Source organism: Coffea arabica, chromosome 10c (assembly GCF_036785885.1).
Source record: "Coffea arabica cultivar ET-39 chromosome 10c, Coffea Arabica ET-39 HiFi, whole genome shotgun sequence".
NCBI lineage: Eukaryota > Viridiplantae > Streptophyta > Magnoliopsida > Gentianales > Rubiaceae > Coffea > Coffea arabica.
The window spans coordinates 47,535,643-47,559,643 of NC_092329.1; the positions used below are offsets into that span (position 1 = coordinate 47,535,643).

Here is a 24,001-nt window from a genome sequence, read left to right on the forward strand (position 1 = left end):
TATTCCTATTGGACAAAATTATCCCTCTATTATTCTAAACTCTTAATTTTCTCTTTTATTTTTTTTCCTTTCCCCTTGTGTGCTCTTTATTTTCTTTGCCTCTTTCTTCTTTTTTAATTTTTCCTCTTTCCCACAAAAATCTTCATCTTAATGATTGAAATTAAAAAAGAAGAATTGCAGAGATCTATCTTCTCCTTAAATGATTAAAAAAAATATTTAAATCACTTTCCTAAAATACAATTTTTTTAGCCTTTCAATTCTTTTAATTTTGATTTTTCCTCTTTCCTTTCTAGTTTCTCATTTTATTCTCAAGAACATATCATAAGATGAAATTGTGACCTGATTAATAATCATCAATTGAAATTTGTGACACGTCGCATCATACAAAAAATAAAAATTAATTTTTGTTGCCTTTTAAACCTTCACCAAAAAATGCAATTACAAATTCAAAATAAAAATTTCTGTTGAGATGGAGTTTTCTATTGGGAAGGATGAAAGAGAGAAGAAAGAGGAAAATAAATAAAAGAGAAGAAAAAAGGTAAATGAAAAGTCATAATAATGGAAGGGTAATTTGGTCCTATAGGGGGTTAAGTGAGTAAAATTAAAGGTTAAGGGGTAAAGTGAAAAATGAGATATATCTTAAGGGGATTAATTGTAATTAACCCTCCAGAAAACAAACTTGATTCACTTGAAAATTTTTGGGCCAAATTAGAGTAATTATACATTGAAAACTGTAAAAAGAATTGTTATTCTTGATCTGTTGTTTTTTCAATTTTGGTAAAAGGCCTGATTGTGTCACAAAAATTGCCAAATAGGATTAACAAATATGAACCTCAAAAATTGGACTTTTATAGCTCTCATTTAATTTTTTTTTCCCTTGGTGGTCAAAATATTGCTCCCATTTAATTCAGTTGTCCTGATTTGCATTTGCATTCATCTCAATCTCCACGTGTATGGTTCAAATAAACAAAATTCTCTGCCAAAAAAAAAATCCCAAAAACAAAAAATGAACAAACAAAATATTAGAAGAAATACGCTAGCAGCTACAGACTGGAACCTTCTGAAACTCCAAAGTCCCTCGCTCAAAGCCCCTGCGGCCAGCGGTGCCTTGATCTCTCCGCCAAACCAAAACGGCCTTTTTTACCGGTCCCTGATTAAGCCATTGTGGTCCCTCTTTTAGCCTTCTCTGACGTCTTTCAATTGTCATTGCTCTCAACCCATTTTTCTACACCTCCTTCTAGTGCAGAATAGCATCATCTGAGTTGATTGCTCATTGTTTAACAAGGCATGACACTGCAGTCTTGATTGGCGTTTGATTATACATTTTTATGACTTTCTTGAACTGGGTTCTTGTTGGTATTTTAAATTTAAAATTTTTTTGAAGTAGTTTCAGTTTTCTCCTTGATTTTGGCATGTAAAGTTTTGAGTGTCTGCCATTTTTTGTTACTTGTTCCACTACAGATATTATGCATGTGCCAATTTTATCAAGTGCGTTTTCGTTTATTTTGTTACTTGTTGGATTATGCTGATATTTAGAATTGAAGTTTTCTTTCTTTTTTGGTGCAAAAATTGATTCTTTGTGAGTCTTGTAGTAAGTTTAGATGAGAGTTTATGTACTAGCATCTAGAGAAACAGTTTGAGGTTTTATTTTGTGTGTGTGCTCTGCGTGTGTGTGACAGTGTCTGTGGTTGTATGGGACCATGGTCGATAAGAATGTTCTTTGTGGGCATTAATGTTGTTCTATTTTTGTCAGCTTTGTGTTGCAATTGTGTTTGTACCGTGTAGTTTCCTGCATCCAGTTGATGTCTGGCTCTTCCCCCTTGGCACCCAATCTTTCTTGGTTGTCTCTATTCCAGTATTGGATATCCAGCAATTATTGAACTCTGTGTGTGTGTGTGTGTGTTTAATTTGATTCAATCAGAGAATTAAAGCTTAGGGAAACTTGTATTTTTAATAACAAGGAACCATTGGAAACTATTTTACTTTAACTGTCTGATAAAAGAGCTAATTTTGTGATGATTATAACTACTTTCATAATTGAGCCAGTATTCAGTGATGTTGCCAAACTGTTGGTTTCTGTGAATTACTTTTCTATCCAAGCTTTTGAATTGCATAAGGCTGATAAATGTACCATGATGTATAACATTGCAATTGGTAAGTGGATGATGTTAAATTTGTCTTAGCCATATATTGGTTGCTTCTTGTAGGGGTTTTTGAAACCTGAGAGATGAGTGCTTATATTGTTGGAGTCCTAGTTCCTCTTGTGGTTACTTTTCTATTAAGGAGTTCAAAGAGCGAGAAAAAACGAGGTGTGCCAGTTGATGTCGGTGGGGAACCTGGTTACGCAATTCGAAACAGTCGGTTTCCATCTCCTGTGGAAACAGCCTGGGAAGGGATCACCACTCTTGCGGAGCTTTTTGAGCAAGCATGCAAGCAGCATTTTGACAAGAGACTACTAGGTACTAGGAAGTTAATTTCCAGAGAGATTGAGACATCCGAAGATGGAAGGTCCTTTGAGAAGCTTCATTTGGGTGATTATGAGTGGTTAACTTATGGCCAAGCTTTTGAAGCTGTATGCAATTTTGCCTCTGGTTTAGCACAACTTGGTCATGGAAAGGGAGAACGTGTAGCCATCTTTGCTGATACACGGGCGGAGTGGTTCATTGCACTGCAGGTTTGAGCTTGTCTTGCTGGATCTAAAATCAATACCAACAATGCTACACTAGATTGCATGATGTTCTGAAAGACATCTTATTATACTATTCAGACCACTGACTACCAAATTGTTTATCCAAAATCACTAGTTTTAGGCATCTAACTTCCACTGATTGTACAATCTGTCATACACTTTTCTGATTCTCTCTTTTCTTCAAAAGGATGTAGTATTGCATTTCAACTGTCCAATGTTTTGCTACTTATAATTCGGATGTTCTTGAATCAGGGTTGCTTCAGGCGGAATGTGACTGTTGTGACCATTTATGCATCTCTGGGGGAAGAAGCTCTCTGTCATTCACTAAATGAGGTCTGACTCTGTCTCTCTTCCACTCCGTCATATATTTACCTTTGAAGACCTGCTCAAACTGCCTACCATCTTCCAAGACATGCTTAAACCCTCAGTCACAGTTACATACGTTATACACTTACATGCTCACATGAATATGAACGTCTATTGTCCACAGTAAATGCATTGGTTGTTTGTCTAATATACTGGGAGTGTTTGGTTGGATGTATGATTATTTGAAATAATATTTGTGTTTGCATAACAAACACATTCTCCAATAATCTTTTTATCTCACATATATCACATCACAAAAAGTGCTACACTAATTATTCCAAATAATATTTTAAACAGGAAACTATCCAAACATTCTCATCACTACTATAATCAATGTAAAGCTATTAAGGAACATGAACAGTGCCCAGTCCTAAATTAGATTCCTCATCTAATAGTGGTTTTTGTCCTCCAAAGTCATTAAAACAGAAGGGAGGTGGGTAAATGGAGAATACTTAGGTAACTAGCGAAAGGAAATAGTGTTACAAGTCTCCTTAAATAACTTGGCTGTATTGCTGCATGAGTGACCTTGAACACTACTCATGAACTGTAGCTCAATGTAGAGTGATCAACTTTTCCTGAACTCTATCTGCATGCAGTTTGTCGCTTTACCTGTCTCTAAGCATGTGGCTGCAACTGCATTTTATTTTCCCAGAAGTTTGTCGAAAGTCAGCTCATTTGTAAGGTCAAGATTTTGTTAGGGTATTATTGACTTTCTTAAAAGAGTACTTTTCTAGCTTGTGTCTTTTGGGCTTGAAAGATTTTTTAGGGTACTATATACCTTGCATTAGTCCTGGTGTGAACAACGAAAGTTTTTTTTTTAGTGTCTTCAGTTAGTGTTTAGGCTCACATTTATTCTATGACTGGTTTGCTGGTGGTTAATTATCTTTACTCGGAAAGCTTCCCATATGCACTGAAATCAGATTTTATCTACTGCCTTGTGGTAATAAGAAGACTTTGTTGCCTATCTTGTAATACACTTCAGACTCTCAAATTTCAAATTCAATATTCTGTTCCACGAGTTGGTTACAAGATGGTTGTTAAATTTGAACATATTTGTGAACAGTGAAGTTCAATGTTGTCATAGAATAGTATGCTTTAAAGGTTTATGCACCAGTTTCCTTTGCTTATCATTGTGAAAGTCATATCCTCTCACTCAAATTTCTATCCATTGGTCAGACTGAGGTTACAACTGTTGTTTGTGGGCACAAAGAACTGAAGAAACTTATAGATATAAGCGGGCAACTTGACACAGTAAAACGTATAATCAGCATGGATGATGAGCTTCCATCGAATTCAGCATCAGTTTCTGCTAGTGTTAGCTGGACGCTTATATCCTTTTCTGATCTACTAAGGCTTGGTCAAGGACATCCTGTTGATCCAGAATTACCTCTTGCAGCTGACATTGCAGTCATAATGTATACCAGCGGAAGTACTGGATTGCCTAAGGTGCATTTAAGACTTGTCTGCACTAATTACCTATATATAGGAACATCTGCTTAATTAGGTAAATGAATGCAAGTGTGATTATCTGGTTTTGTACGTGAGAAATTTCTTAATGTCTGCATGTGATATGATATGTATTTGGTACTTAGAATTGATTTTCATCACTCTTTATGAATTCATTGAATAGTTCACCTCCATTGAAAAGCTAAGAGTGTGCATATTATCACTGGAATATTGATTTGAGCTCTTTGAATTTTTACCTGGTAGAGGAGTGCTTGCCAATCTGAATCTTTCTTTTGATCCTGATTTGAAGATGTTCCTGTTTTCTGGCTTAGATGTGACACAGAAAAAGATGAATAGTGAAATTTGCTTATGATTGATTTGTAACAAGAAAAGTTTGTTCTGAAGATTTGCGTAATTAGTTATCTTGTCATTGTTTGTTGAGCTTGTCTGCAAGGTTGTACAAATTGTTGAAACATTTTGAAAGTAACTTCCTATTATGCAGGGTGTAATGATGACACATGGCAATGTTTTAGCTACAGGCTCTGCTGTTATGACTATCGTTCCTGGCCTTGGAACAAAGGACATTTACATGGCATACCTACCCCTAGCCCATATTCTTGAACTAGCTGCTGAGGTAAAGATTCTTATCTTCCTTGAATCAGGGATAATTAGTAAGTGATTAGTTTGGTTGCTTTAATTATTACTTTGAGTTAGTGACAACATAGTTGAGGTAATTACTATGAGAAAAAATTCTCTATGCTACAGAATATTATGGCAGCTGTTGGAATTTCTATAGGGTATGGCTCTCCCTTGACTCTTACTGATACTTCAAATAAGATAAAGAAGGGAACAAAAGGGGATGCATCTGTTTTAAAGCCTACACTGATGGCTTGTGTCCCAGCAATTCTTGATCGTGTTCGAGATGGTGTTCGCAAGAAGGTCTGTAATTCTTAGCTAATACAAGTAAAATGCTTTACCATGCTTTAATTTTTGTTTTGCAAGTTGGTCGTTTAGTTGCTGAGCTTTGCCAAATCTTCAGGTAGATGCTACAGGTGGACTAGCAAAGAAACTGTTTGATTTGGCATATGCTCGTCGACTGTCTGCAGTAAATGGAAGTTGGTGGGGAGCTTGGGGTCTGGAGAGGCTTCTTTGGAACTTTCTGGTGTTCAGAAAAATAAGAGCAATTTTGGGTGGCCGTATCCGTTTTGTACTATCTGGAGGTGCTCCGCTTTCGGGTGATACTCAAAGATTCATCAACATATGTCTGGGGTTAGTTTGGTTCAAAACCTTCAACTCATATATAGATAAGAAAGAATGATTTGCCTGAGATCTATGCATTCTTCCTATGGTTATGTCAACATGCACTTTTGATCTCCTATGTAATGAACCATATTTAAACCTTAAGTGGACAAATGCATGTAATCTTGATAACTGTGCTTGATTAGTTTATTAGCATGCTGTTGATGTCAACATAATAATGACATACATAGAAGTTGAAGTTCCATTCTCAATGTTTCCGCATCTTAATGCTCATTCTCGTTGTACAAGTGGATCTCTTTCTTTGTGTGTCTGTGTATGTTTGTGCCTTGAACCCACATGCGTATGACAAATTAGTTTCCAGAAAGAGGAGACTAGAGTAGTTTCCATGCTTTCTATCCTTTAAAGGGATGATCTTGACGAACTTCTTATGCTAAGCCAAATTGACTAATTGTCTTTTATTAACTGGTCATTATCTAAATATATCCTCTCCATTGGTCAACATCGGCCATATACTTCTATACATCTAAATGCATTTTACTTGTAAATCCATTTTTTCCCTAAAATGTAATACTTCAAATGAATACATAATGATTTGTTTCTTTTGGATCAAGTAATAAATTCAGTTTGTTACCATGATGGCATTCCAAAGATTTGTATCTATGTTTCCTTTAGTTGTGTTTGAGAATCATTATGCTGATCCTTATCATATGACATTATTTGTACAGATGTTAACCTTCCTCCTTCCTTTTCTTTTGTGCATGAGTTTTGCATATTATATTTCTGACAATTGTATTTTTCAGTGTTCCAATAGGCCAGGGCTATGGTCTGACTGAGACCTGTGCCGGCGGGACATTCAGTGAGGAGGATGATACATCTGTTGGTCGTGTGGGTGCCCCACTGCCTTGTTCATATGTTAAGGTAAAGTACAAAGTATTTCACTTCATATTTTCAAAAGTATTAGCTTGCCAATTATATAGCCTACTTTTCCTGGTGAATCTAACAAAAAAGAAAAAAATATTCTATAGTAGTTATATATATTTGCAGTGTGTGAGACGTTCAGTTTCCAGCTATCTGTATTGTTTTTGAATTGTGTCTTATGATGTAAGCTACCAAAGCCTATAGGACTTATGACTTCTGTATAGGTGCTTGTACATTTTTGAAGGGGTTAGACTAACATCTTATTTCCTAGGCTGCATTGTGTAAATCTAATAATGTTGTGTTTCTCCATATAAAATGCTGCCAAATAAATGGTTGTTCTTAGTATTTACCTATTTTCCTTGGGAACTTATTTTTGAAGTTGCTTGTTTTAATCTAACTTCCTCGTGTAAATGCTTTCTGTCACGTTTCTACTTTTGAACTATAGTTGATAGACTGGCCCGAGGGTGGATATCTAACGAGTGATTCTCCAAAGCCTCGAGGCGAAATCGTTATTGGTGGGCCAAATGTTACTGTTGGATATTTCAAAAGTGAAGAGAAAACCAGGGAAGTATACAAGGTAATTGCAAAATTTTGCACTATTTTTTAATTAAAATTTAAACAATTCAACTAAACTTTCATTGCTTACAGGTTGATGAGAAAGGCATGAGGTGGTTCTACACAGGTGACATTGGGCAATTTCATGCTGATGGTTGCCTTGAGATAATTGATCGAAAAAAGGATATAGTCAAACTTCAGCATGGAGAGTATGTTTCCCTAGGAAAGGTAACAATGTTGATGCTCGCCTATGCATGTTATTGTATAGTTTGAATTTGGCTCAGTTATTGGTGCTTTGCTCTACAGGTTGAGGCTGCTCTTATCATTAGCCCGTATGTCGATAATATTATGCTACATGCTGATCCTTTCCATAGCTACTGTGTTGCTTTAGTGGTTGCTTCACAAGCTGCCATTGAAGAATGGGCATCCAAGAAAGGGATTGAGTACACCGACTTTTCAGACCTATGCCAAAAAGAAGAAACTATAAAGGAAGTGCATGGTTCACTAGTAAAGGTACTTCTTTTTCTGCTCCTTGAGCATCGAGTGCAACATGGATATATATAAAAGTTCCCATCCTGGCACAGACCTTTATTTGTTTTCCATTTTTGAGGTCAACATCTTGCCAATATCTGTGAAGTGTTAATTGATTAGGATGCTTTTTTTTAGCATGGTATCAATGTTTGAGGTTTAAAAGTCAAACTATCCTAATGATTAAGTGTTAGATAACATGGTTTACATTGTCATCCAAACCTTAACGAGAAATGGAAAGTGCACCAGATGAGAAACTGTTTGAGCCTGCTGCAAAGAGATCAGGATCTCTTTTGCCTGCTTATTTGTTTAATATCCAACATAGTTTCCTGAAAAATTGACTCTTAGCTGTTGTCTGGTCCAATACAGGCAGCGAAGGATGCACGCCTCGAGAAGTTCGAGATCCCTGCAAAAATTAAACTTCTTTCAGAACCATGGACTCCTGAATCTGGCCTTGTGACAGCAGCTTTAAAGATTAAGAGAGAATCCATCAGAAAGGCATTCTCTGAGGATCTTGCCAAACTGTATTCTTCATGATTTAGCAGATCTTGATATCTTGATACAGCAATGTAAAATTTTGTTTATCATTTTGCTTAATGTTGATGGCAGTACAGATTAAGGATTACACTTTCTGTATTATTTTAACCTTTAAAATAACCTTTTCTTCTGCACTAAATTCCTAAATGTAGCAAGTTGGATAACATTTCCAGTTTTGGATGTTCAATAGTTTGCCTTTTCTGTTGTCCTAAACGTTAAAGAAAAGTTGCTGCTTGCTGGCATCAAGATCGAACTACATGTGAAGGTTGAATTATTATTCTTGAATGATACAGAGCACTCGGTCTAGCTGCCCTAGCATGAGCCAAGATTGCTTTGTAGGCTAACAAAGATAAAACCAATAAACTATAATGTTCCTTCTTTTTAAAATTTTTGGCAACCTTGCCTTGATTTGCAAAGATATGATAGCTTCATACAAATCAATACCAAGTTTTTACCACCAAAAAAAAAAAAAAAATCACAAGTGCTCAGGTTAGATTCAAGTACTTTTAATTTGGATGCTCAAGTCAGATACAAGTAGTTTTAATCTTAGGATAAGAATAAATAGTTTGATAGTTTAGGGATATTTATAGACATCATGCTCTCTAATTTACCATGCAAGGGATGCCTACTTTATGGGTGAAGTCGGTTGGTTAATTGATTAATTGGTTAAACAAAATGAGTCAATATTGATTTTTACCCCACTAAAATTTTGACTGGAAATCAAAATCGAATTCAACTTTAGTAAATTGAAAATTGTTTGAATTAAAACCGGAAATCTATTGTGATAATTGATAACAAGCACCAAAAAAAAAAAAAAAAAGAAATTGGATTTGTGGCATGTGATTTATTGAATTACTTTACAAAGTAATTATCCATAGCTTGTAATGAGGTCCTATATATGTATCTATACGAATTGTGTATCGTGCAAATTAAACATACAAACATATTACGTAGCAAGTAATTAAGTAATTTTACATGTATTACTTTGAACTATATACTGTTTTGTTTTCAATAGTTAGAAAGTTATCAATTTTATTATTTATAATTGAAGAGATGGTCAATAAAAATAGTCAATGGGTATGTGTATATGTGTATTACATAATAAGTTTTAAACTGTAACATAAGGCATATAAATCCCAACAGATAAGAAATTAAGAATAAATTACAAAAATGTTATATGCAAAAAAGCAAAAGTGATTTTTTTTGTTAAAATCGAAATCGAACATCTGATACCAAAATCGAATTCAACTCGAATTTATTGGAATTGATTGACCTAATTTAGTTTATTTTTTGCTCATCCCTTTCCCACTTGGCCATTTATGATAAAACTTTGCCACATATCAAATTCTCAAAAAATTTATTTCTGCTCAAAGTAACTAATTGGCATGTCTAGTAATTAATCCAGAACTAATAGAAAAGTTCTATGTGGGTATATAAGGATCTTTTTTGCTAATTTACATGCTAAATAAGGTCCAGTCGGTGTATTAAATGGAACCAAGTGAGACCCTTGTATGTTTACGTAGAACTCTTTCATTGATTCGAGAGCAACTGTTAAACCTGCCAAGTAGTTGTTTCGAAACCACATAAAACTTTTCATGAGATTCCTATTGGTCTGATCAATTTACGCAGGAAATATAACAGCCAAACCCGTCAGATTATGCAATATATCTCCTCAGAGATGCACACCAGAATTATGTCATCCTAATGCCACCACCATATATGTCTACATGATCTTTTTTAAGTACAAGAAGTATTGAAGAATTCGTGTTGCTTTCTGTACAGAATCCATGGTGATAGAACTAGTTTAAAACGACATCACTACCTATGTCATCACATTTCAAATACTCAATAGGATTAGAAAAAAAAATTTAAAAATGTATTGAGTTATATTTATTTATCTATTTGGTGTCTTTGAGTCTTAATACGTGATGCTACATGCTTATGGCTAGTTATATCAGTGAAAAGTCAAAAGCTTAAAAGAAACGAAAGAGGGGAAAGAGAGGGAAAAAAAAAAAGAAATGGCATGGGAGAGGCCACAAATTTTATCTGAAATTGCTCTTAGACCAATACATCAACATATAATTTAAGGCACAAGTCAAGAAGTAGTTTAACTGAATTGAACTCATGACAACTACCATGATGTTTCCCTTTTTTTTTTTTCCCTTTCTGACACCTACCATGATGTCTTTTTTTTTTTTTTTCTATTATCCTGTCTTAAATTTTAGGATAAACCATTGATGGAGTTCCTAAACTATTCTAATCATTAATTTTTTTGCCCTTCATTTAGTTTGATTATTAGATTAGCCCCTGGCAAGTGTCAAATTTGATCCTTTAGTCTATTTCCACAGTCAAACTGATGGATTTGAAGGCAAAATTTGATGAATCTAACAGTTGAAATGGACGGAACTCAAAATTTGACACTTTGTATTAAGGGACTATTTAAAATTTGAAAATCAATGAGAGGCCAAAAGTGTTGAATTGCATTAGTTTAACGACTTCTAAATAGTAGTGTAAATTGATCTGAGTTGCATAAGTAAGCACGAGACACTTGATTACTTAGAATAGACCTCTATCCAATTTTTGCAGTTGTATTTGTAGAACTGCATTTTTAAACCTTAGAGGCAACTGGCATTTGTTAAGTTGGATTATTTTGTTGAAATATGACACCCTTTGATGGCCAAGATAGTTGAAAGAGTAAAAACCACAAAATTTACTTTAAATTATGCTGATTATGACATAATGGATATTAAGAGAATTTTATGCAAAAAAAGTGAATTTTAAATTTGAAATTATATTATGTGACATGCATTAAAACCCGCTTGTGTATACATTGACAATGCATAAAAAAATTACTCAAAAAATTAACCAACTTGTAATATCATTTAAATATGGAATTAAGAAGTTTAGGGCAGAGGAGGGGCAGGAACCGTTGCAGGAAGCAACCGTTCCTGAAGGTTCATGGCCAAGATTTGATCCAAAAAAAATGTAAGGTCCAAATTGCATCTTGTATATCATTTTTCACACCATGTGTAGGGCCTATAAAATTTTGTTTTATAGTTACACGTTATTAAAAATGAGTTATATCATGTGCATACAAAATTATATTTTATGCATTTTGCACAAAATCGGTCCAATGGCAAACCGTTCTGGCCCCTTGTCCGGTGAGGGCTAAGACTAAAGAGTTGTCTTCATATGTGTTTAATTCTTAGAGAAGCTTTTGCTTTTCAAAGTACTTCTCAAAAGCTATTCCATTTATCTACCACTTCTTTTTAAGACCACCTTTCCTTGTGTACACTTTAGAAAAGTTAAAGCAACTAATTGTGGTGGAATTAAAAAAAAATAAAAACTCAAAAAATATTTTAAAAAATAATTTTGGTGGAGTCGAGGTTGAGGAAAAGATCTGAAAGTGGGACACTGCAATAAAATCTTGAAGAGTCTGGTAGATAGCAAAAGTCCTTGGCAGTTTGTGATTTGGTATATTATTTATGGTGAAAGTATGATATGATATGATAAAGCAGTTCAAACTTGTAGAGCATTAGTATAGACTAAGGAATGCATCCCAGAATATGATACCAAAAATATATTAAAAAAAAGGAAAGTGAATATTACCAAAAAAAAAAAAAAGGGGTAGGAGTAGGTTAAATAGTTACCGTCGTAGATAAAAAAAAAAAAGAGAGATAAGCTCAATAAATATAAGATTCATTCATTTTCTTTCATCTTTTTATAATAAAAAGGATTAAAAAGCCAACATCAACATATTCCAAATTAATGTTGAGTTTCAACATTATCTTCAAAATTATGTAAGCATTTTTGTCATAAAAATTGTAATAGGAATGGAAGGAAACTAGCGAAATAAAGCTAAAGTGAGGGTCAATTTATCACTTCACGTCCTACAGAGTAGATTTTTTTTTAAAAAAAAAAACTTAACATGATAATTGACTTGATATAATTGACTTGATTTTTCAATTCATTTTAGTATGAAGCATTTTGTTATAATGTCTAATAAACTATACCAGAAGATTTCTTGCACAAATATATTTCCAATATAAAATGGGATAAGAATGACCAAGACCAATGTAAGTTGACCATTCTAGATGGAGACCATCAAGGCATTCAACATGGACGTATTCCTCTATTCCTTCATGCTTTGTAATTGTTTTACTAAAAATGTACTTCTAGACAACATGACTACTTTTGACACTTAGGAGTTGGATATATGGTATTATAATGTCCTTTTACTAACTAACAATTTGTTTCTTTTAGCAAAATTCAAAATAGACTTTCACATTTTATCATAAATTCAAAATCAAAGCAAGATAGAAGTAATTTTTGAAAAATCAAAACCCACCATTATTAATGAAAAAAAAAAAAAAGACATTTCTTCAAGTTTGCTTCCTGGTAAACATAAATGTGCACATTCTTGGAAAGCCACCATAATCATTAAACAGTCAAGCCAGGGCAATGATTTAATTATAGCCCTGGTAAACGACGGTAAACCACATGCATGACTTGGATTCCTCAATGCAAAGGTACTAATGTGTAGAAACTATGTAGACCAACCCTAGTCATATTAGAATCTCTCCTTTCTACTTTTCTAACTCAGGGAGCACACAATGGTGGAAAAAGGGACAAAAACATGCCCCCCCCCCCCCCCCCCCCCCAAAATGAAGAAGTAGAAGAAGACAGGAAAAGGGTAGCTCTAGAACATGGAATCTAGATGAATAGCATAGGTCTATTGATCCATACACAATGTTGAGAACCACTAGAAATCAGGGGTCAGCTAATCAATGAGTGGAAATGGTCCAATGCCTCAATTAGCCAAAAATGCCTCCTGCATCAATTCTCTCTCTCTCTCCCTCCTTGTTTTTTTTTTGTGGTTGGTTAGAAATGGCTGTTCAACCTCAATAATTTAGAGTTGTAAGCTACACATATAGCTGAGTATGCTTGTGGACCATGTTGCAAACAAACAAATCTTTCTGATATGAAAAGAAATTGCATTACACATATACACACACTCAACCACACACAAAATACAAGGATCAAGAGGCTAAAACAATCTCTCAAGATAATAGTTCTAAAGATAAAGTAGCACATTTTTACACATTATCCTTCCAAAACATACCATATTGGTAAGATTTGTGGCACATGTGGTTTGGTAGATACTTAACCAGCTAATCACTATTTACAAAGATATTAGTGTGATGGCTAATGTAAACCATCATTTAATTACCCAAACTAATTATTTATACACCAAATCTATCAACCCCACCACCCAAACTCCCAAACACACGCATACACATATATATGCTCTCTAAGAGCATACACAAGATCTTTCCTCCTATAGTCTCCTACTTTCTGCTCTCTTGCATTTACTTTCTGCTTGACTCCTGAAAATCCCACATTTCTTTCTACTTCAAGATCAAACATGAATGAATACAGAGATAACAAGACATGTTATCTCCATCCTAGGGAAGTGGTTATAGGGATTTGTGCTCTGTGCTTGAATGAAAGGCTGCTTGTCTTAGCATCACAGCAGGAACAGCTTCACCAAGCCAACAACAGCAACAATCATAGAACTCACAGTTTTACTCATAGGAGAAATCCCATGAATTTGCCAAGGATCTTTGCTCTCAGTTCTTTGCTCAATCGCCTTGATCTTAGGCACAGAAAGTCAGATGACCAATACCACTGTGAGAGTTCAAGCAGTCAAGAAGGTGAGGCTTCAGCCAGAATTCGTATTGAAGTTTCTTGTTCTTTTTATATCATTTCTATCACTCTTCTTCACTTCTTGATTTCTTTTTCTTTTTTTTGCCTCCTTTAATTTGGTTACTTGACAAGTACTGCATATTAGTTGAGGATCAGCTAGATTTGTGTACCAAAGTTCCTGTGGATTGATAGATTCACAGTATGGCAAGAGGAAGAAAGATTTTCCAACCTTATGCTTTATCTTTAGGCTTACTAGTAATTTAAACTCAACATTAGGTCATATACTTAATTGTCTTAAAGCCTTTGGTGTCATAGTACGAGCATTTGGAGTTCAAAAAACTGTCTTTTCACTATTATTTTAACTACATGAAGGCTTCTCAGAATCACATCTTGGTAAATGTGTTTAAATCAGCAGATGATTTTTAAACAGCTTTTGTTTCATTTATACTGTGCTAATTAGTTGACCATTTTAGTCAAAGTGAAAATTAATATAAATAATGGCATGTGATATTAAATTATTCTAGCTATATGTCATGGAGTTTTGCAGACTCATTCATATCCATCAAGTTTGAAGACAATGGTGCTGCTTCATGGGAGAAGAGCAAAGAACTCCCAAAGATGCCTATGCAACATAGCAACATGTCATTGCAGCAAAGCTTGAGCAAAGGGGGCGGTGATCTAGGGGTCAAGGCTGTGATAGAGCATCCAAATCCACGTGGTTCGATGAGGTGGCGAAAGCGGATTGGACATTTGTTCCAGCTCATCAGATGGAAGAAGTCCAGTAAAGGAAATGTATGCCATGTGGGAACCAAGATTGACGGAGTGAAGGTGAGACATGGATGGATAAGAACTCTGACAAAGAGAAGGACCAAAGAATAAAGGGTTTTTTGTACATAAACAGGTGCTCTCTCGCTTTGCTCCACTACTCCTAACACTGACATTGGTGTGTATTAAGGCTGGACCTCAACTATGTAAAGTGATATAAGATGAGATAGCTAGCAAATCAAATTGTGATTCAGCAAAAAAAAAAAAAATCCAAATTGCGTTCAAATTAAATTGATAAATGATTTGCTTTGATTTTGTATCTCAAAATGTATACGAAGTTTGAGAAAGGAATAATGATCTTCTTTGATTGAATGGTTGATGCCTTAATTACTTGAAGCATGTCATTTTATGTACACAACAAATATAATTGTTGGAAGTTCTTGCAAGAATATAGTTCTACCATGCACTTGGGAGATCATGCTGATTTCACTCATTTTGGTCAAGGATTTTTTTTTCTTGAAAAAAAAAAAAAGAGAATATAATGAAGAAAATTTAGCACTGAAATGCTTAATTAAAAAAAAAATTCTTGAAAATGGATCTTACACTTTATGTGAGATGAAGTGCTTAAGAGGGTGCTGGCTTTTGTGATAAAACTCAAAAAGGAACAAGTAAATTAGTCAATTTATCTCTTGTGTTCCACACAAGGAAACACAAGTCAGTCATACAATACAATGGCCTTCAATATTATACAGTAACAAGCATGGAATGTGTCCTCTAGCTGTCTAAGAGATCCATGTCTTGCTTCCTTTGTTTCACAAGCAACTGATACAGGAATAATTGCTATTTTGTTTGATTTCGTCCTCAAAAAAGAAAAAAGGGATGAAAAAAGATTAGAATTGTGAATCTCATCCATCAGTGCAGAATGGCCTGCATGTGCAGATGACTGAGAGGAGGAGCTTTGTTCCTGTATTTTATTGGCATGATAACAAAGATGTCTGTGGGGCTATTTGTCCCCATTGTTGGCTGTAATAAAGGGATCATTACCTAATGGACCACTATGGATGTTGAGAAAAGAGCCTAATAGGGGTGGACGAAAAGGACAAGAGAAGAATAAAATTCAAATCTATGAAAGAAACTAGCTTAATTATGATTTGGAAAAGTTAGTTGTTATCCTTTTTTTTTTTTTGGATCATGAATTTGAGTTCATACATTATGGATCTAGGTAGAAATTGTACTTAATTACGAAAATGTAGAAAGGTACTTGTCAAAGGCAGATTTAGTGAACCATGCAATAGTATTATTGTCCTATCTATGTCCAATTTGTTTGTTTATCTACATGGGGTATTTGGCAATTTGTAGGGTTCAAATTTTTGTGAAGTAGAATTGCCAAATTTACATCTTTGGTTTACTCGGTTTTCAAATTTCAAGTGGTCTACTGGCAATTAATTATGTCTTCCCAGAAGCCTTGCTTCAAAGAGAAATAAATAAATAAAGGTGAAGTTTAACTGCAAAAGAAGGTTGGTACTAATCAAAGCCTCAAAATGAACAAACAATTTTCAGTTTGCTCTCTTATATATAACACATCAATCAGTTAATTCCAGAAGTGTTTCAAAAGTTATGTTTTATTTCCTTGTAATAATTGGGAAAATTAGCTGAACTCATCAGACTTTCGTTATCTGTTCTATTTTTGTGCAAATAGAAGAAAAAAAAAACGCAAAATCTGAAAAGATTGATGAATTACAAAGTAGGTATTGTCGATATATGTTAATTTCTTTTTAATAAATGAAATTATCGTTATATAGTAAAGGCTTTCGCAGCTGCATGTTACTCTAGAATCAATTCATACTTTCAGCTTTGAAAGGTGAACGTTAAGGGGAAAGAATATGTTTCTTTTTGACTATCCGTTTTAAACTAGTTACAGTTACGATGGATGGTCAGGAAATGGTTCTTAGAATTCTCTCCCTTATTACAATAATTTGGGAGTTGAGAGGGAAGGGAGGGTTTAAAAAAAAATCTCACCAAAGTTGTGGGAGAAAGAGAAAGAAGATTATACATAGACAAACCTAATGATCCTTCATAATTGTTAGACTAGCTAGAATTATTTTACACGTTTCATTGATTGGGTGGATCAAAAAAGGATAACGTAATACAGAATTTTTTGGGGAACAACAGAAAAGGCAATGAGAAATCAAGATGTGGAGCTATTGAAGGGACCCCTCAACAATCCTCCTTGCCCACCAAGAATCAATAGAAGGTGGCTAGTACACTAAAGTTCACCTTCTTTATTTGCTTTGCATTCTTAGGATAAAGACCCTTTATAGTTGGAGTCAAAGAACTTTTTATGGGGCACGTTGTTTTGTCACACCCCTTGGAGAGGGGAGCTATCTTCCTGTCCATACATGTAAAAGTACCAAAAAATATTTTAAAAAAATCTACCAATTAAGACTTTAGACAAATAGCTAGGCCTAAAACAGATAGCTTTAGCTCTCTTTTCTATCCCACCTTTACTTCATTGGAAGTCAAGCTCGAATAGTACACATGAATTGATGTTCTAGGTTTATCTTTTGAGTTTTTTTTGTACGAAAAAAGTTTGAATGGATTTGATTCTGATTATCATCACTAGTTAGGGCATGTTTTTGAAATCATAGGTTGTTTACAAATATTTTTATAGATCATTCAGGAATATAGCTTTCAGATTAACAGCGGGATTTAACTTTTTGTAAGGAAACGGTCCGTTTTATCCAACTGAACCAACTTATATCGGCTATCTTTTGAGTTCCTATTGCACTTCTTTGTATTTTGGGGTGGTGAGAGGGCTCACATGCATTGATCTTTCTCTTCTCCTTATCTTTGTTATTAAACTATACTTTAAATTGTGTTGTAATAATTACTGATGTTCTTTTGAATGCGTCCTAGTTTTCGAAATTAATATATCCTACCACTTTACTATTATTTTGTTATGTTATAGAAGATTTTATTATAAAATCTGATTAACCAGAGTGTGAATTTCATCAAATCACGCCTTTATTTGGTGCTAACTTTTGAAACGCGTCAGTTTTGGCACTACCCATGTATGTTTACTGCATAATTACAACTCAGCCTTAAAGACATAAATATGCACATACCGTAGAATCACGTCTTCATGTAAATATGGTAGGTTAGTATTTTCTACGGCTGGATATCATCAGGTCATTCTCTTTGCAACCACATTGACCAAAACAAGAATTTCTTGTAATATGACAATGAAGAGCAGTTTAATTGGTAAGATACTTCATCTGTAATTGATATGTAACGGATTTGAATCATCAAAGGAGGTAAGTGGAGAACTACTGTTGATCCTGTTATAAAATAATAAGGAAAAGAAATAGAATTTCTTGCAATATTACCAGTGTGAAAGACGAAAATTTTTGTTTTGTCACTTTAGAATTCTAGTGTTTACCTTTTCCGCCACAGGGTGAGGATTGGAAGGAAGGGGAAATAGTGGGAGAGGATCCGAACACCCGTTCTACTGGCTCTTACCAGTAGCCATATAGTTAGTCCGAATGGCTCTAAAGTTTTGTTTGTTGCTCTGCATTGAGTAAAGGGTTAATTACATTGACGCTGGGCTAATGTTTGTCCAGACTCCGATTAATTAATTCTCGGAGAATTAATCCAACAACATTGACTTCACTGGTAGCAACAACGCCAAGACCCAACCAACCAAAATTGTGAAATGACAAAGATGCCCCTCAACTTAAAGTGCATATACCTGCCCTAGATTCGTCAAAATCACAAAAAAAAAAAAATCCTAAAGTTTGACAAATTGTGATATTACCATTTGAATAGCCAAAAATGATCAAAAACCCCCTGATGCCATTTAAAAAGGTCAACCAATTGCTGAGTATTTAAAAAGGAAAAAAAGAAAAAAAATGTATAAAATAAAGAAGATGTGTTTCTTTCTCTGCTTTTCTTTAGCCTATGACTCCAATCAATTGCTACTATCCTCCCTTGAATCAAATTCTCCTTGTGTTGAACCACGACTCACCACATTTGAATATAATATTGACGATAGAAGAAAAGGATTTAGCTAAACGTACTGGTGAGGATTAGTAGTTTAATTTGAAATTAGTATCATCAACTTGAATTGCAAAAGGTTACTCTGGGCCTTCTAGTAATTTACTTTTCCTAATGTAACTTGCATTTCGTAATGCTCATTAACATGATGGTGTACTTGATAAATATTATGCTATTCAAAGGGTAAGAATGTGATTTGGTCAAACCATACGGTTTATTTTGTAACGTGGCCAAACCCATAGCAATGGAGTTAACTTCCTTAAGGCCTTTGATGCCAAAGCCCGACAAGTATGGTAACATTATTGTAAATGGATACCGAATTCCAGTGGAGCCCAAGCCTTCTCAAGTTTTCCTTTGCAGGAGCTCACTGCCCATTGGATATCACTCATTTTTATGTGTCCTGCCTGGCAGTTCACGATGAATATACAATGACCTCTAAATAGCAGGGATCCCAGGCACCCGCCCCGCGGGGGTTGATGGGGCGGGCAGTGCCTGTCACCCGCATACAAATAAATAAGGGTTAGTACCACTTTGTCTTTCCAAACTTTGGACGATTACCCACTTCAATCCCTAAACTTCAAAATAGGACACTTAAGTCCTTAAACTTATAAATACCTCCCACTTAAGGAAAATTGTTAACAAATCCTGAATGCCGTTGGTGGTCGAAGTGTCCCATTTTATAAGGGTTTAGGGATTTAAGTGTCCTATTTTATAAGTTTAGGGACTTAAGTGGGAGGTATTTATAAATTTAGGGACTTAAGTGTCCCATTTTGAAGTTTAAGGACTGAAGTGGGTAATCATCCAAAGTTTGGGGGGTCAAAGTGGAATTAATCCAATAAATAAATATATGTTATAATTATATATAGTACGTTTAATATTATTAATTATAATAATTATATTATTAGCAAAAATTTCAGAAAGTCAACTCGACAAAAACTTCAAGAAGTAGAATATTTCTTAAATGGCTAATTCCACTTTGCACTTATGAATTTGTAACACTCTTCCCTAAAGGGCTAACTCCACTTTACACTAAGAGTGGCTCTGGTCAAGGCTTTGCAACAAGGGATGGACTAGAATCAACACTGAGATGGAGAGCAAAGGCCTGATAAGGAAAGTGGTAAATAAAGACACGAAAGATGCACTATTGGCAACAACGCTGGAAGATGCCATTATGAATTGTTCATCAAACACAATAAGGAATCTTCTCCCTCTCCCTTTTTTTTTGGGTAATAAGTATATGGCTTGTTCATAATAGCATTGATTTTTACCCATCTACTTAGCGAAAGTTTAATTATAGAAAAGAAGCAAGATATTGTTTTCTTTTAAAGTTGCTCCGGCTTAATAATATTAGGATGACCGTATTTGACAACTCTTGTTTGTTATGAAATTAATGAAGTGATAAGTATGATGTTCATTTATTTTCTCAAGATATACATTGCAATATTCATTCCCTACAAGATTTATTGCAACATTGATACTCCCTCCGTCCCACTTTGATAGTCCTGTTTAGGGGTACAGAGAATTCGAGTAGCTTGAATCGAGCTCGCAAGTAGCTTGGTTAGCTACTCGAATCGAGCTCGAGCATATTCGAGCTTGAGTCGATTTCGAGCTACTTGCTACAGTAAAACGAGTCGATTTCGAGTAATTAATGGCAAGAAATTTTAGCTTGTCGAGTAGCTCGAGCTTGGTGGCCTATTTGTATATTTTATATATCAATTTACTCTTTTAGGTTTGTTAGTTAGAATATTTACGGGCTTAACCAGTTATGTTGTAATAATAATGAAGGGTGAATAAGTAATTTTGGCTTGTAAACTAAAAACGATGAAATGCATTGCAAACTCTGTCCTTCATTCGCCTTCTTCGTTCCTCTTCAGTATTCAGTTCACTCTTCAGAGTTCAGCCTTCACTCTCAAGTCCCAATCTCAGTCTTTGGCTCATCTTCTCAAATCTCATCTGTCACAACTCATAAGGTAGTCGAGACAGTTGAAGTTTTAAACACTTCCGCAGTTGAAGAAGGCTTGAAGCTACTCTTCCTTCTTCCTTCTCCGTAGCAGTAGGTCGCACTGTACCAGTAGCAGCGTGAGCAGCCCATCAATTTCAACAGCTGCATTTGACAAATTGAGGTACTTATTGTGCATTTGTGTAGTAAATATGTGCATTATGAGGTTAAATTTTATAAGTCTAATATTAATTTTTAATCTCCAAACCCTAACCAAAAAAATTGGGGGCTGCTGCTGCTGCAATACTTGTAATGGTTTCTGAGCTCTTGAGTCTTGACTTAGAGGAAGCTGATGTTGTTGTTGTTGCTGTTCTTGTTCTGATTCTGCCCGAGAGTTTGTTCTTGTTCTGCTTGCTGTTGTTGTTGCTTTGATCAGAAACAACAGCAAGCATTTGCTGTTGCTGTTGTTGTTGCTTTGATCAGAAATTGCATGCCTTTCGATAATTGCATGATGCTGCTGCTGATGATAATTGCATGCCTTTTGAAGGACTGCTGGTGGGATTCAGGAGGCCTATTTTTGGACTTGCATTGAGTTGTTTCTTTCATGAATGGGGGTGAACAAACAGGCTGACAAATTATAGGATCATCGAGCTCGAGTACTGTGCTCGAGCTCGATCGGATACATGTCAAGTTCGAGTACTCGACTCGAGCTCGAGCTCGATATGCATTCGAGCTCGAGCTCGATATGCGATCGAGTCGAGTACGATCTTACTCGTGCTTGTCTCGAGTCAATCCCGATCTTCATTGCTCGAGCTCGATCCCTGGTGGATGTTGTCGAGTTCGAGCTCGAGTAGGCTATTACTCGAGCTCGACTCGGCTCGATTTCACCCATAGTCCTGTTTCTTTTTTCACACAATTTAAGAAAAAGTAGTTAATTTTATTAGAAAAGTAAATTTAGATTGCTATTTTCCTAAAATACCCTCACATTAAATAGAATACAATTTTATGGGAACTTGAATTGATGGTAAAAAAATAATCAACTCTCATTAAATGGGGTAGGTTTATAGTAACAACAACTTACATTAAATAAGGGTATTTTAGGAAAATTAAAATACAACTACATTCTTCAATTGGAAAGTGGCTATAATTTAGGACAGACGAAAAAGAAAAACAGAACTATCAAAGTGGGAGGAAGGGAGTATATCTTTTTGTGGTTGGTTATACTATCATTATTTTCGAGGTGATAAATTTATTGCTATTTTCGAAATGATAAAACCATCACAATATCCCTTACAAGATTCATTGATATACACCTTCTTGTAGTTTGTTTTTCTATTACTATTTTCGATCTGATAGACTTATCACTATTTCCGAGATGATAAACCCATTAATAATTTCAGAAAGATCTTATTATCACCATCTTAAGAATTATAGTTAGTTGATGTAATTTAACTCTTTTGTACACCCTTATAAATAAGGGTCACGCTGTCATAGATACGAAACTCTAGATCATTTGAGTAACTAAAAGAATAGTTCTTCTTTCTTATTCATTTTTCTATTTTCCCAAGTTAGTCAGTTTATTTCTTATTTATTTTTCTCTTTTCCTAAGTTGATGCCCATTATATAAAACTTGAAGTCCTCCATAAGACCAAACAAAAAAAATAAAAAGTCCTTTTTTATGAAGGTATCACATACACTTGCTACAACTTTTGATACCAATGATCTCTTTGGAGTAACAAATGTACGTATTTTGATAAAGTTCCCTACGAGAGTAGCTACTGTCATTTGTGTAAGAAAGGAACTCTTTTGAGTTTGTCTTGACTTGAAGATTTTTTTCGATTTTCCTCTGGTCCTTCTGTAGGGGTGGAAACAAGTCTCAACGAATCAGGCAGAGGTATGTTTAATATTGATTTGAAAATTAAAAGAAATGTTTGAATTTGACTTGTATATGATAATTTTTTGAAAGAAACTGGGCCCAAATGTAAAGAATGATTTGGCTTGTCATAATATTGAGTTCAAACACATACAATTAAAGTTTGGATTGGCTTGAAATTTCATTTTATATTATATAGAAATTGAGTTTGAATTTAACTTGTGTTTGATTATTTTTTAAAGGAGACCGGGCACAAACATAAAGAATGGTTTGGCTTGTCATAATATTGAGTTCAAACACATATAATTAAAGTTTGAATTGACTTGAAATTTCATTTTATATTATATAGAAATTTTCACCCTAATTTGTTGCTTTTTTCATTTTTTATTAGTTAAGTCAACTTTTACTCTCCAACTATTTTTAAACTGCAAACTATTAACCAAATGGTGCTATATACAATCCAAATACACTTCTACTTCCTGTCAGGTTTAGAGTTCGAATCCTGTAACTAACAATAGGGGATGGGAAGGATTTGGAGAAGGTGGCGGTATTAAAAAGAAAGAAAGAAAGAAAAGCATCAAAATACAAGTGCAACCAATATATTGCCTAAGAAATTGTGACAACGATTTTTGAAGATTTAGATGGGGCAAGATGAATTTAACCATTTATTTGACTCATGAATAAAATTGATCTTTATTAATTTATTCTTCTTCCTCGGCCTTGCAAAACAAACTTCAACAAAATAATCAAACTATGAACCTGTCATTTCCCATCTTTGCTTTTTCTTAGGCATTATAAATAGCTACTCTTTAGCTATAACGTCAATATCAACTTATTCATTCGTAAAACCCAAGCCAAACTAAATTTCGATTCCCCAAATACATGTAGACTTCAAAATTTAGAAGGTGTCCTCAACCATCTCCACTTTAAATCTCCTCAAGGAAAGAAAGCTCGAAGCATAATTGACTGCTTCAATGCCAGGAAAGCTCTCTTGATCACTTCCACTCAAGAATCTATTTGTGTCAATACGTTGCAAAGAATTGGTCTTAGAGTTAAATGAAATCAACAGATTGTCCCTCCAGATCAACAATATCTCTCCATCTCTGAAGACTTTGAGAATCCGAACAACTTCATAGTACTAACTGATAAGAATCCTCACCCAACTAATACTAGATAGACGGTAGAACTCTAGTTGCTAATTAAATATAGGATTCTATCTAATGTAGGTTCCTATTTTTGGAGTAACTCTCCCGACTCTGCGCTGCTATACATGTATAAATTGGGTCACTATGAATGGTACAAAGACAATACATATTGCTCCAGAAAACACCTCGTTGTTCTAACTTCTTCATGGTATCAGAGCCAT

General features: G+C 34.7%; 2 protein-coding genes across 3 annotated transcripts; both read left to right on the forward strand.

The window, feature by feature from the left end:
• Positions 1 to 1,009: 1,009 nt before the first annotated feature.
• LOC113714554 (long chain acyl-CoA synthetase 9, chloroplastic-like) lies at positions 1,010 to 8,479 on the forward strand. 2 transcript variants are annotated; one of them, XM_027238460.2, is made up of 12 exons: positions 1,010 to 1,146; positions 2,208 to 2,674; positions 2,942 to 3,022; positions 4,232 to 4,501; positions 5,004 to 5,135; positions 5,267 to 5,440; positions 5,541 to 5,770; positions 6,562 to 6,679; positions 7,125 to 7,256; positions 7,328 to 7,462; positions 7,541 to 7,747; positions 8,132 to 8,479. In XM_027238460.2, the coding sequence occupies exons 2-12, from the start codon at positions 2,228 to 2,230 to the stop codon at positions 8,297 to 8,299; spliced, it is 2,094 nt and encodes a 697-aa protein (XP_027094261.2). In that variant the 5' UTR covers positions 1,010 to 1,146; positions 2,208 to 2,227; the 3' UTR covers positions 8,300 to 8,479. The 2 variants fall into 2 exon arrangements, with proteins under 2 accessions (XP_027094261.2, XP_027094260.2); XM_027238459.2 differs by having other exon boundaries at positions 1,058 to 1,285.
• Positions 8,480 to 13,603: 5,124 nt separating this feature from the next.
• LOC113713746 (uncharacterized) lies at positions 13,604 to 15,142 on the forward strand. The gene is made up of 2 exons (XM_027237535.2): positions 13,604 to 14,013; positions 14,553 to 15,142. The coding sequence occupies exons 1-2, from the start codon at positions 13,725 to 13,727 to the stop codon at positions 14,882 to 14,884; spliced, it is 621 nt and encodes a 206-aa protein (XP_027093336.1). The 5' UTR covers positions 13,604 to 13,724; the 3' UTR covers positions 14,885 to 15,142.
• The last annotated feature ends 8,859 nt before the right edge of the window (positions 15,143 to 24,001 follow it).

Coding starts and splice junctions, on each gene's coding strand:
- LOC113714554 (XM_027238460.2), top strand. CDS start 2,228: ATGAGTGCTTATATTGTTGGAGTCCTAGTTCCTCTTGTGGTTACTTTT. Junction 5,136..5,266: donor TTCTTGAACTAGCTGCTGAG/GTAAAGATTCTT, acceptor TCTATGCTACAG/AATATTATGGCAGCTGTTGG. Junction 7,463..7,540: donor AGTATGTTTCCCTAGGAAAG/GTAACAATGTTG, acceptor TTTGCTCTACAG/GTTGAGGCTGCTCTTATCAT.
- LOC113713746 (XM_027237535.2), top strand. CDS start 13,725: ATGAATGAATACAGAGATAACAAGACATGTTATCTCCATCCTAGGGAA. Junction 14,014..14,552: donor GAGTTCAAGCAGTCAAGAAG/GTGAGGCTTCAG, acceptor GGAGTTTTGCAG/ACTCATTCATATCCATCAAG.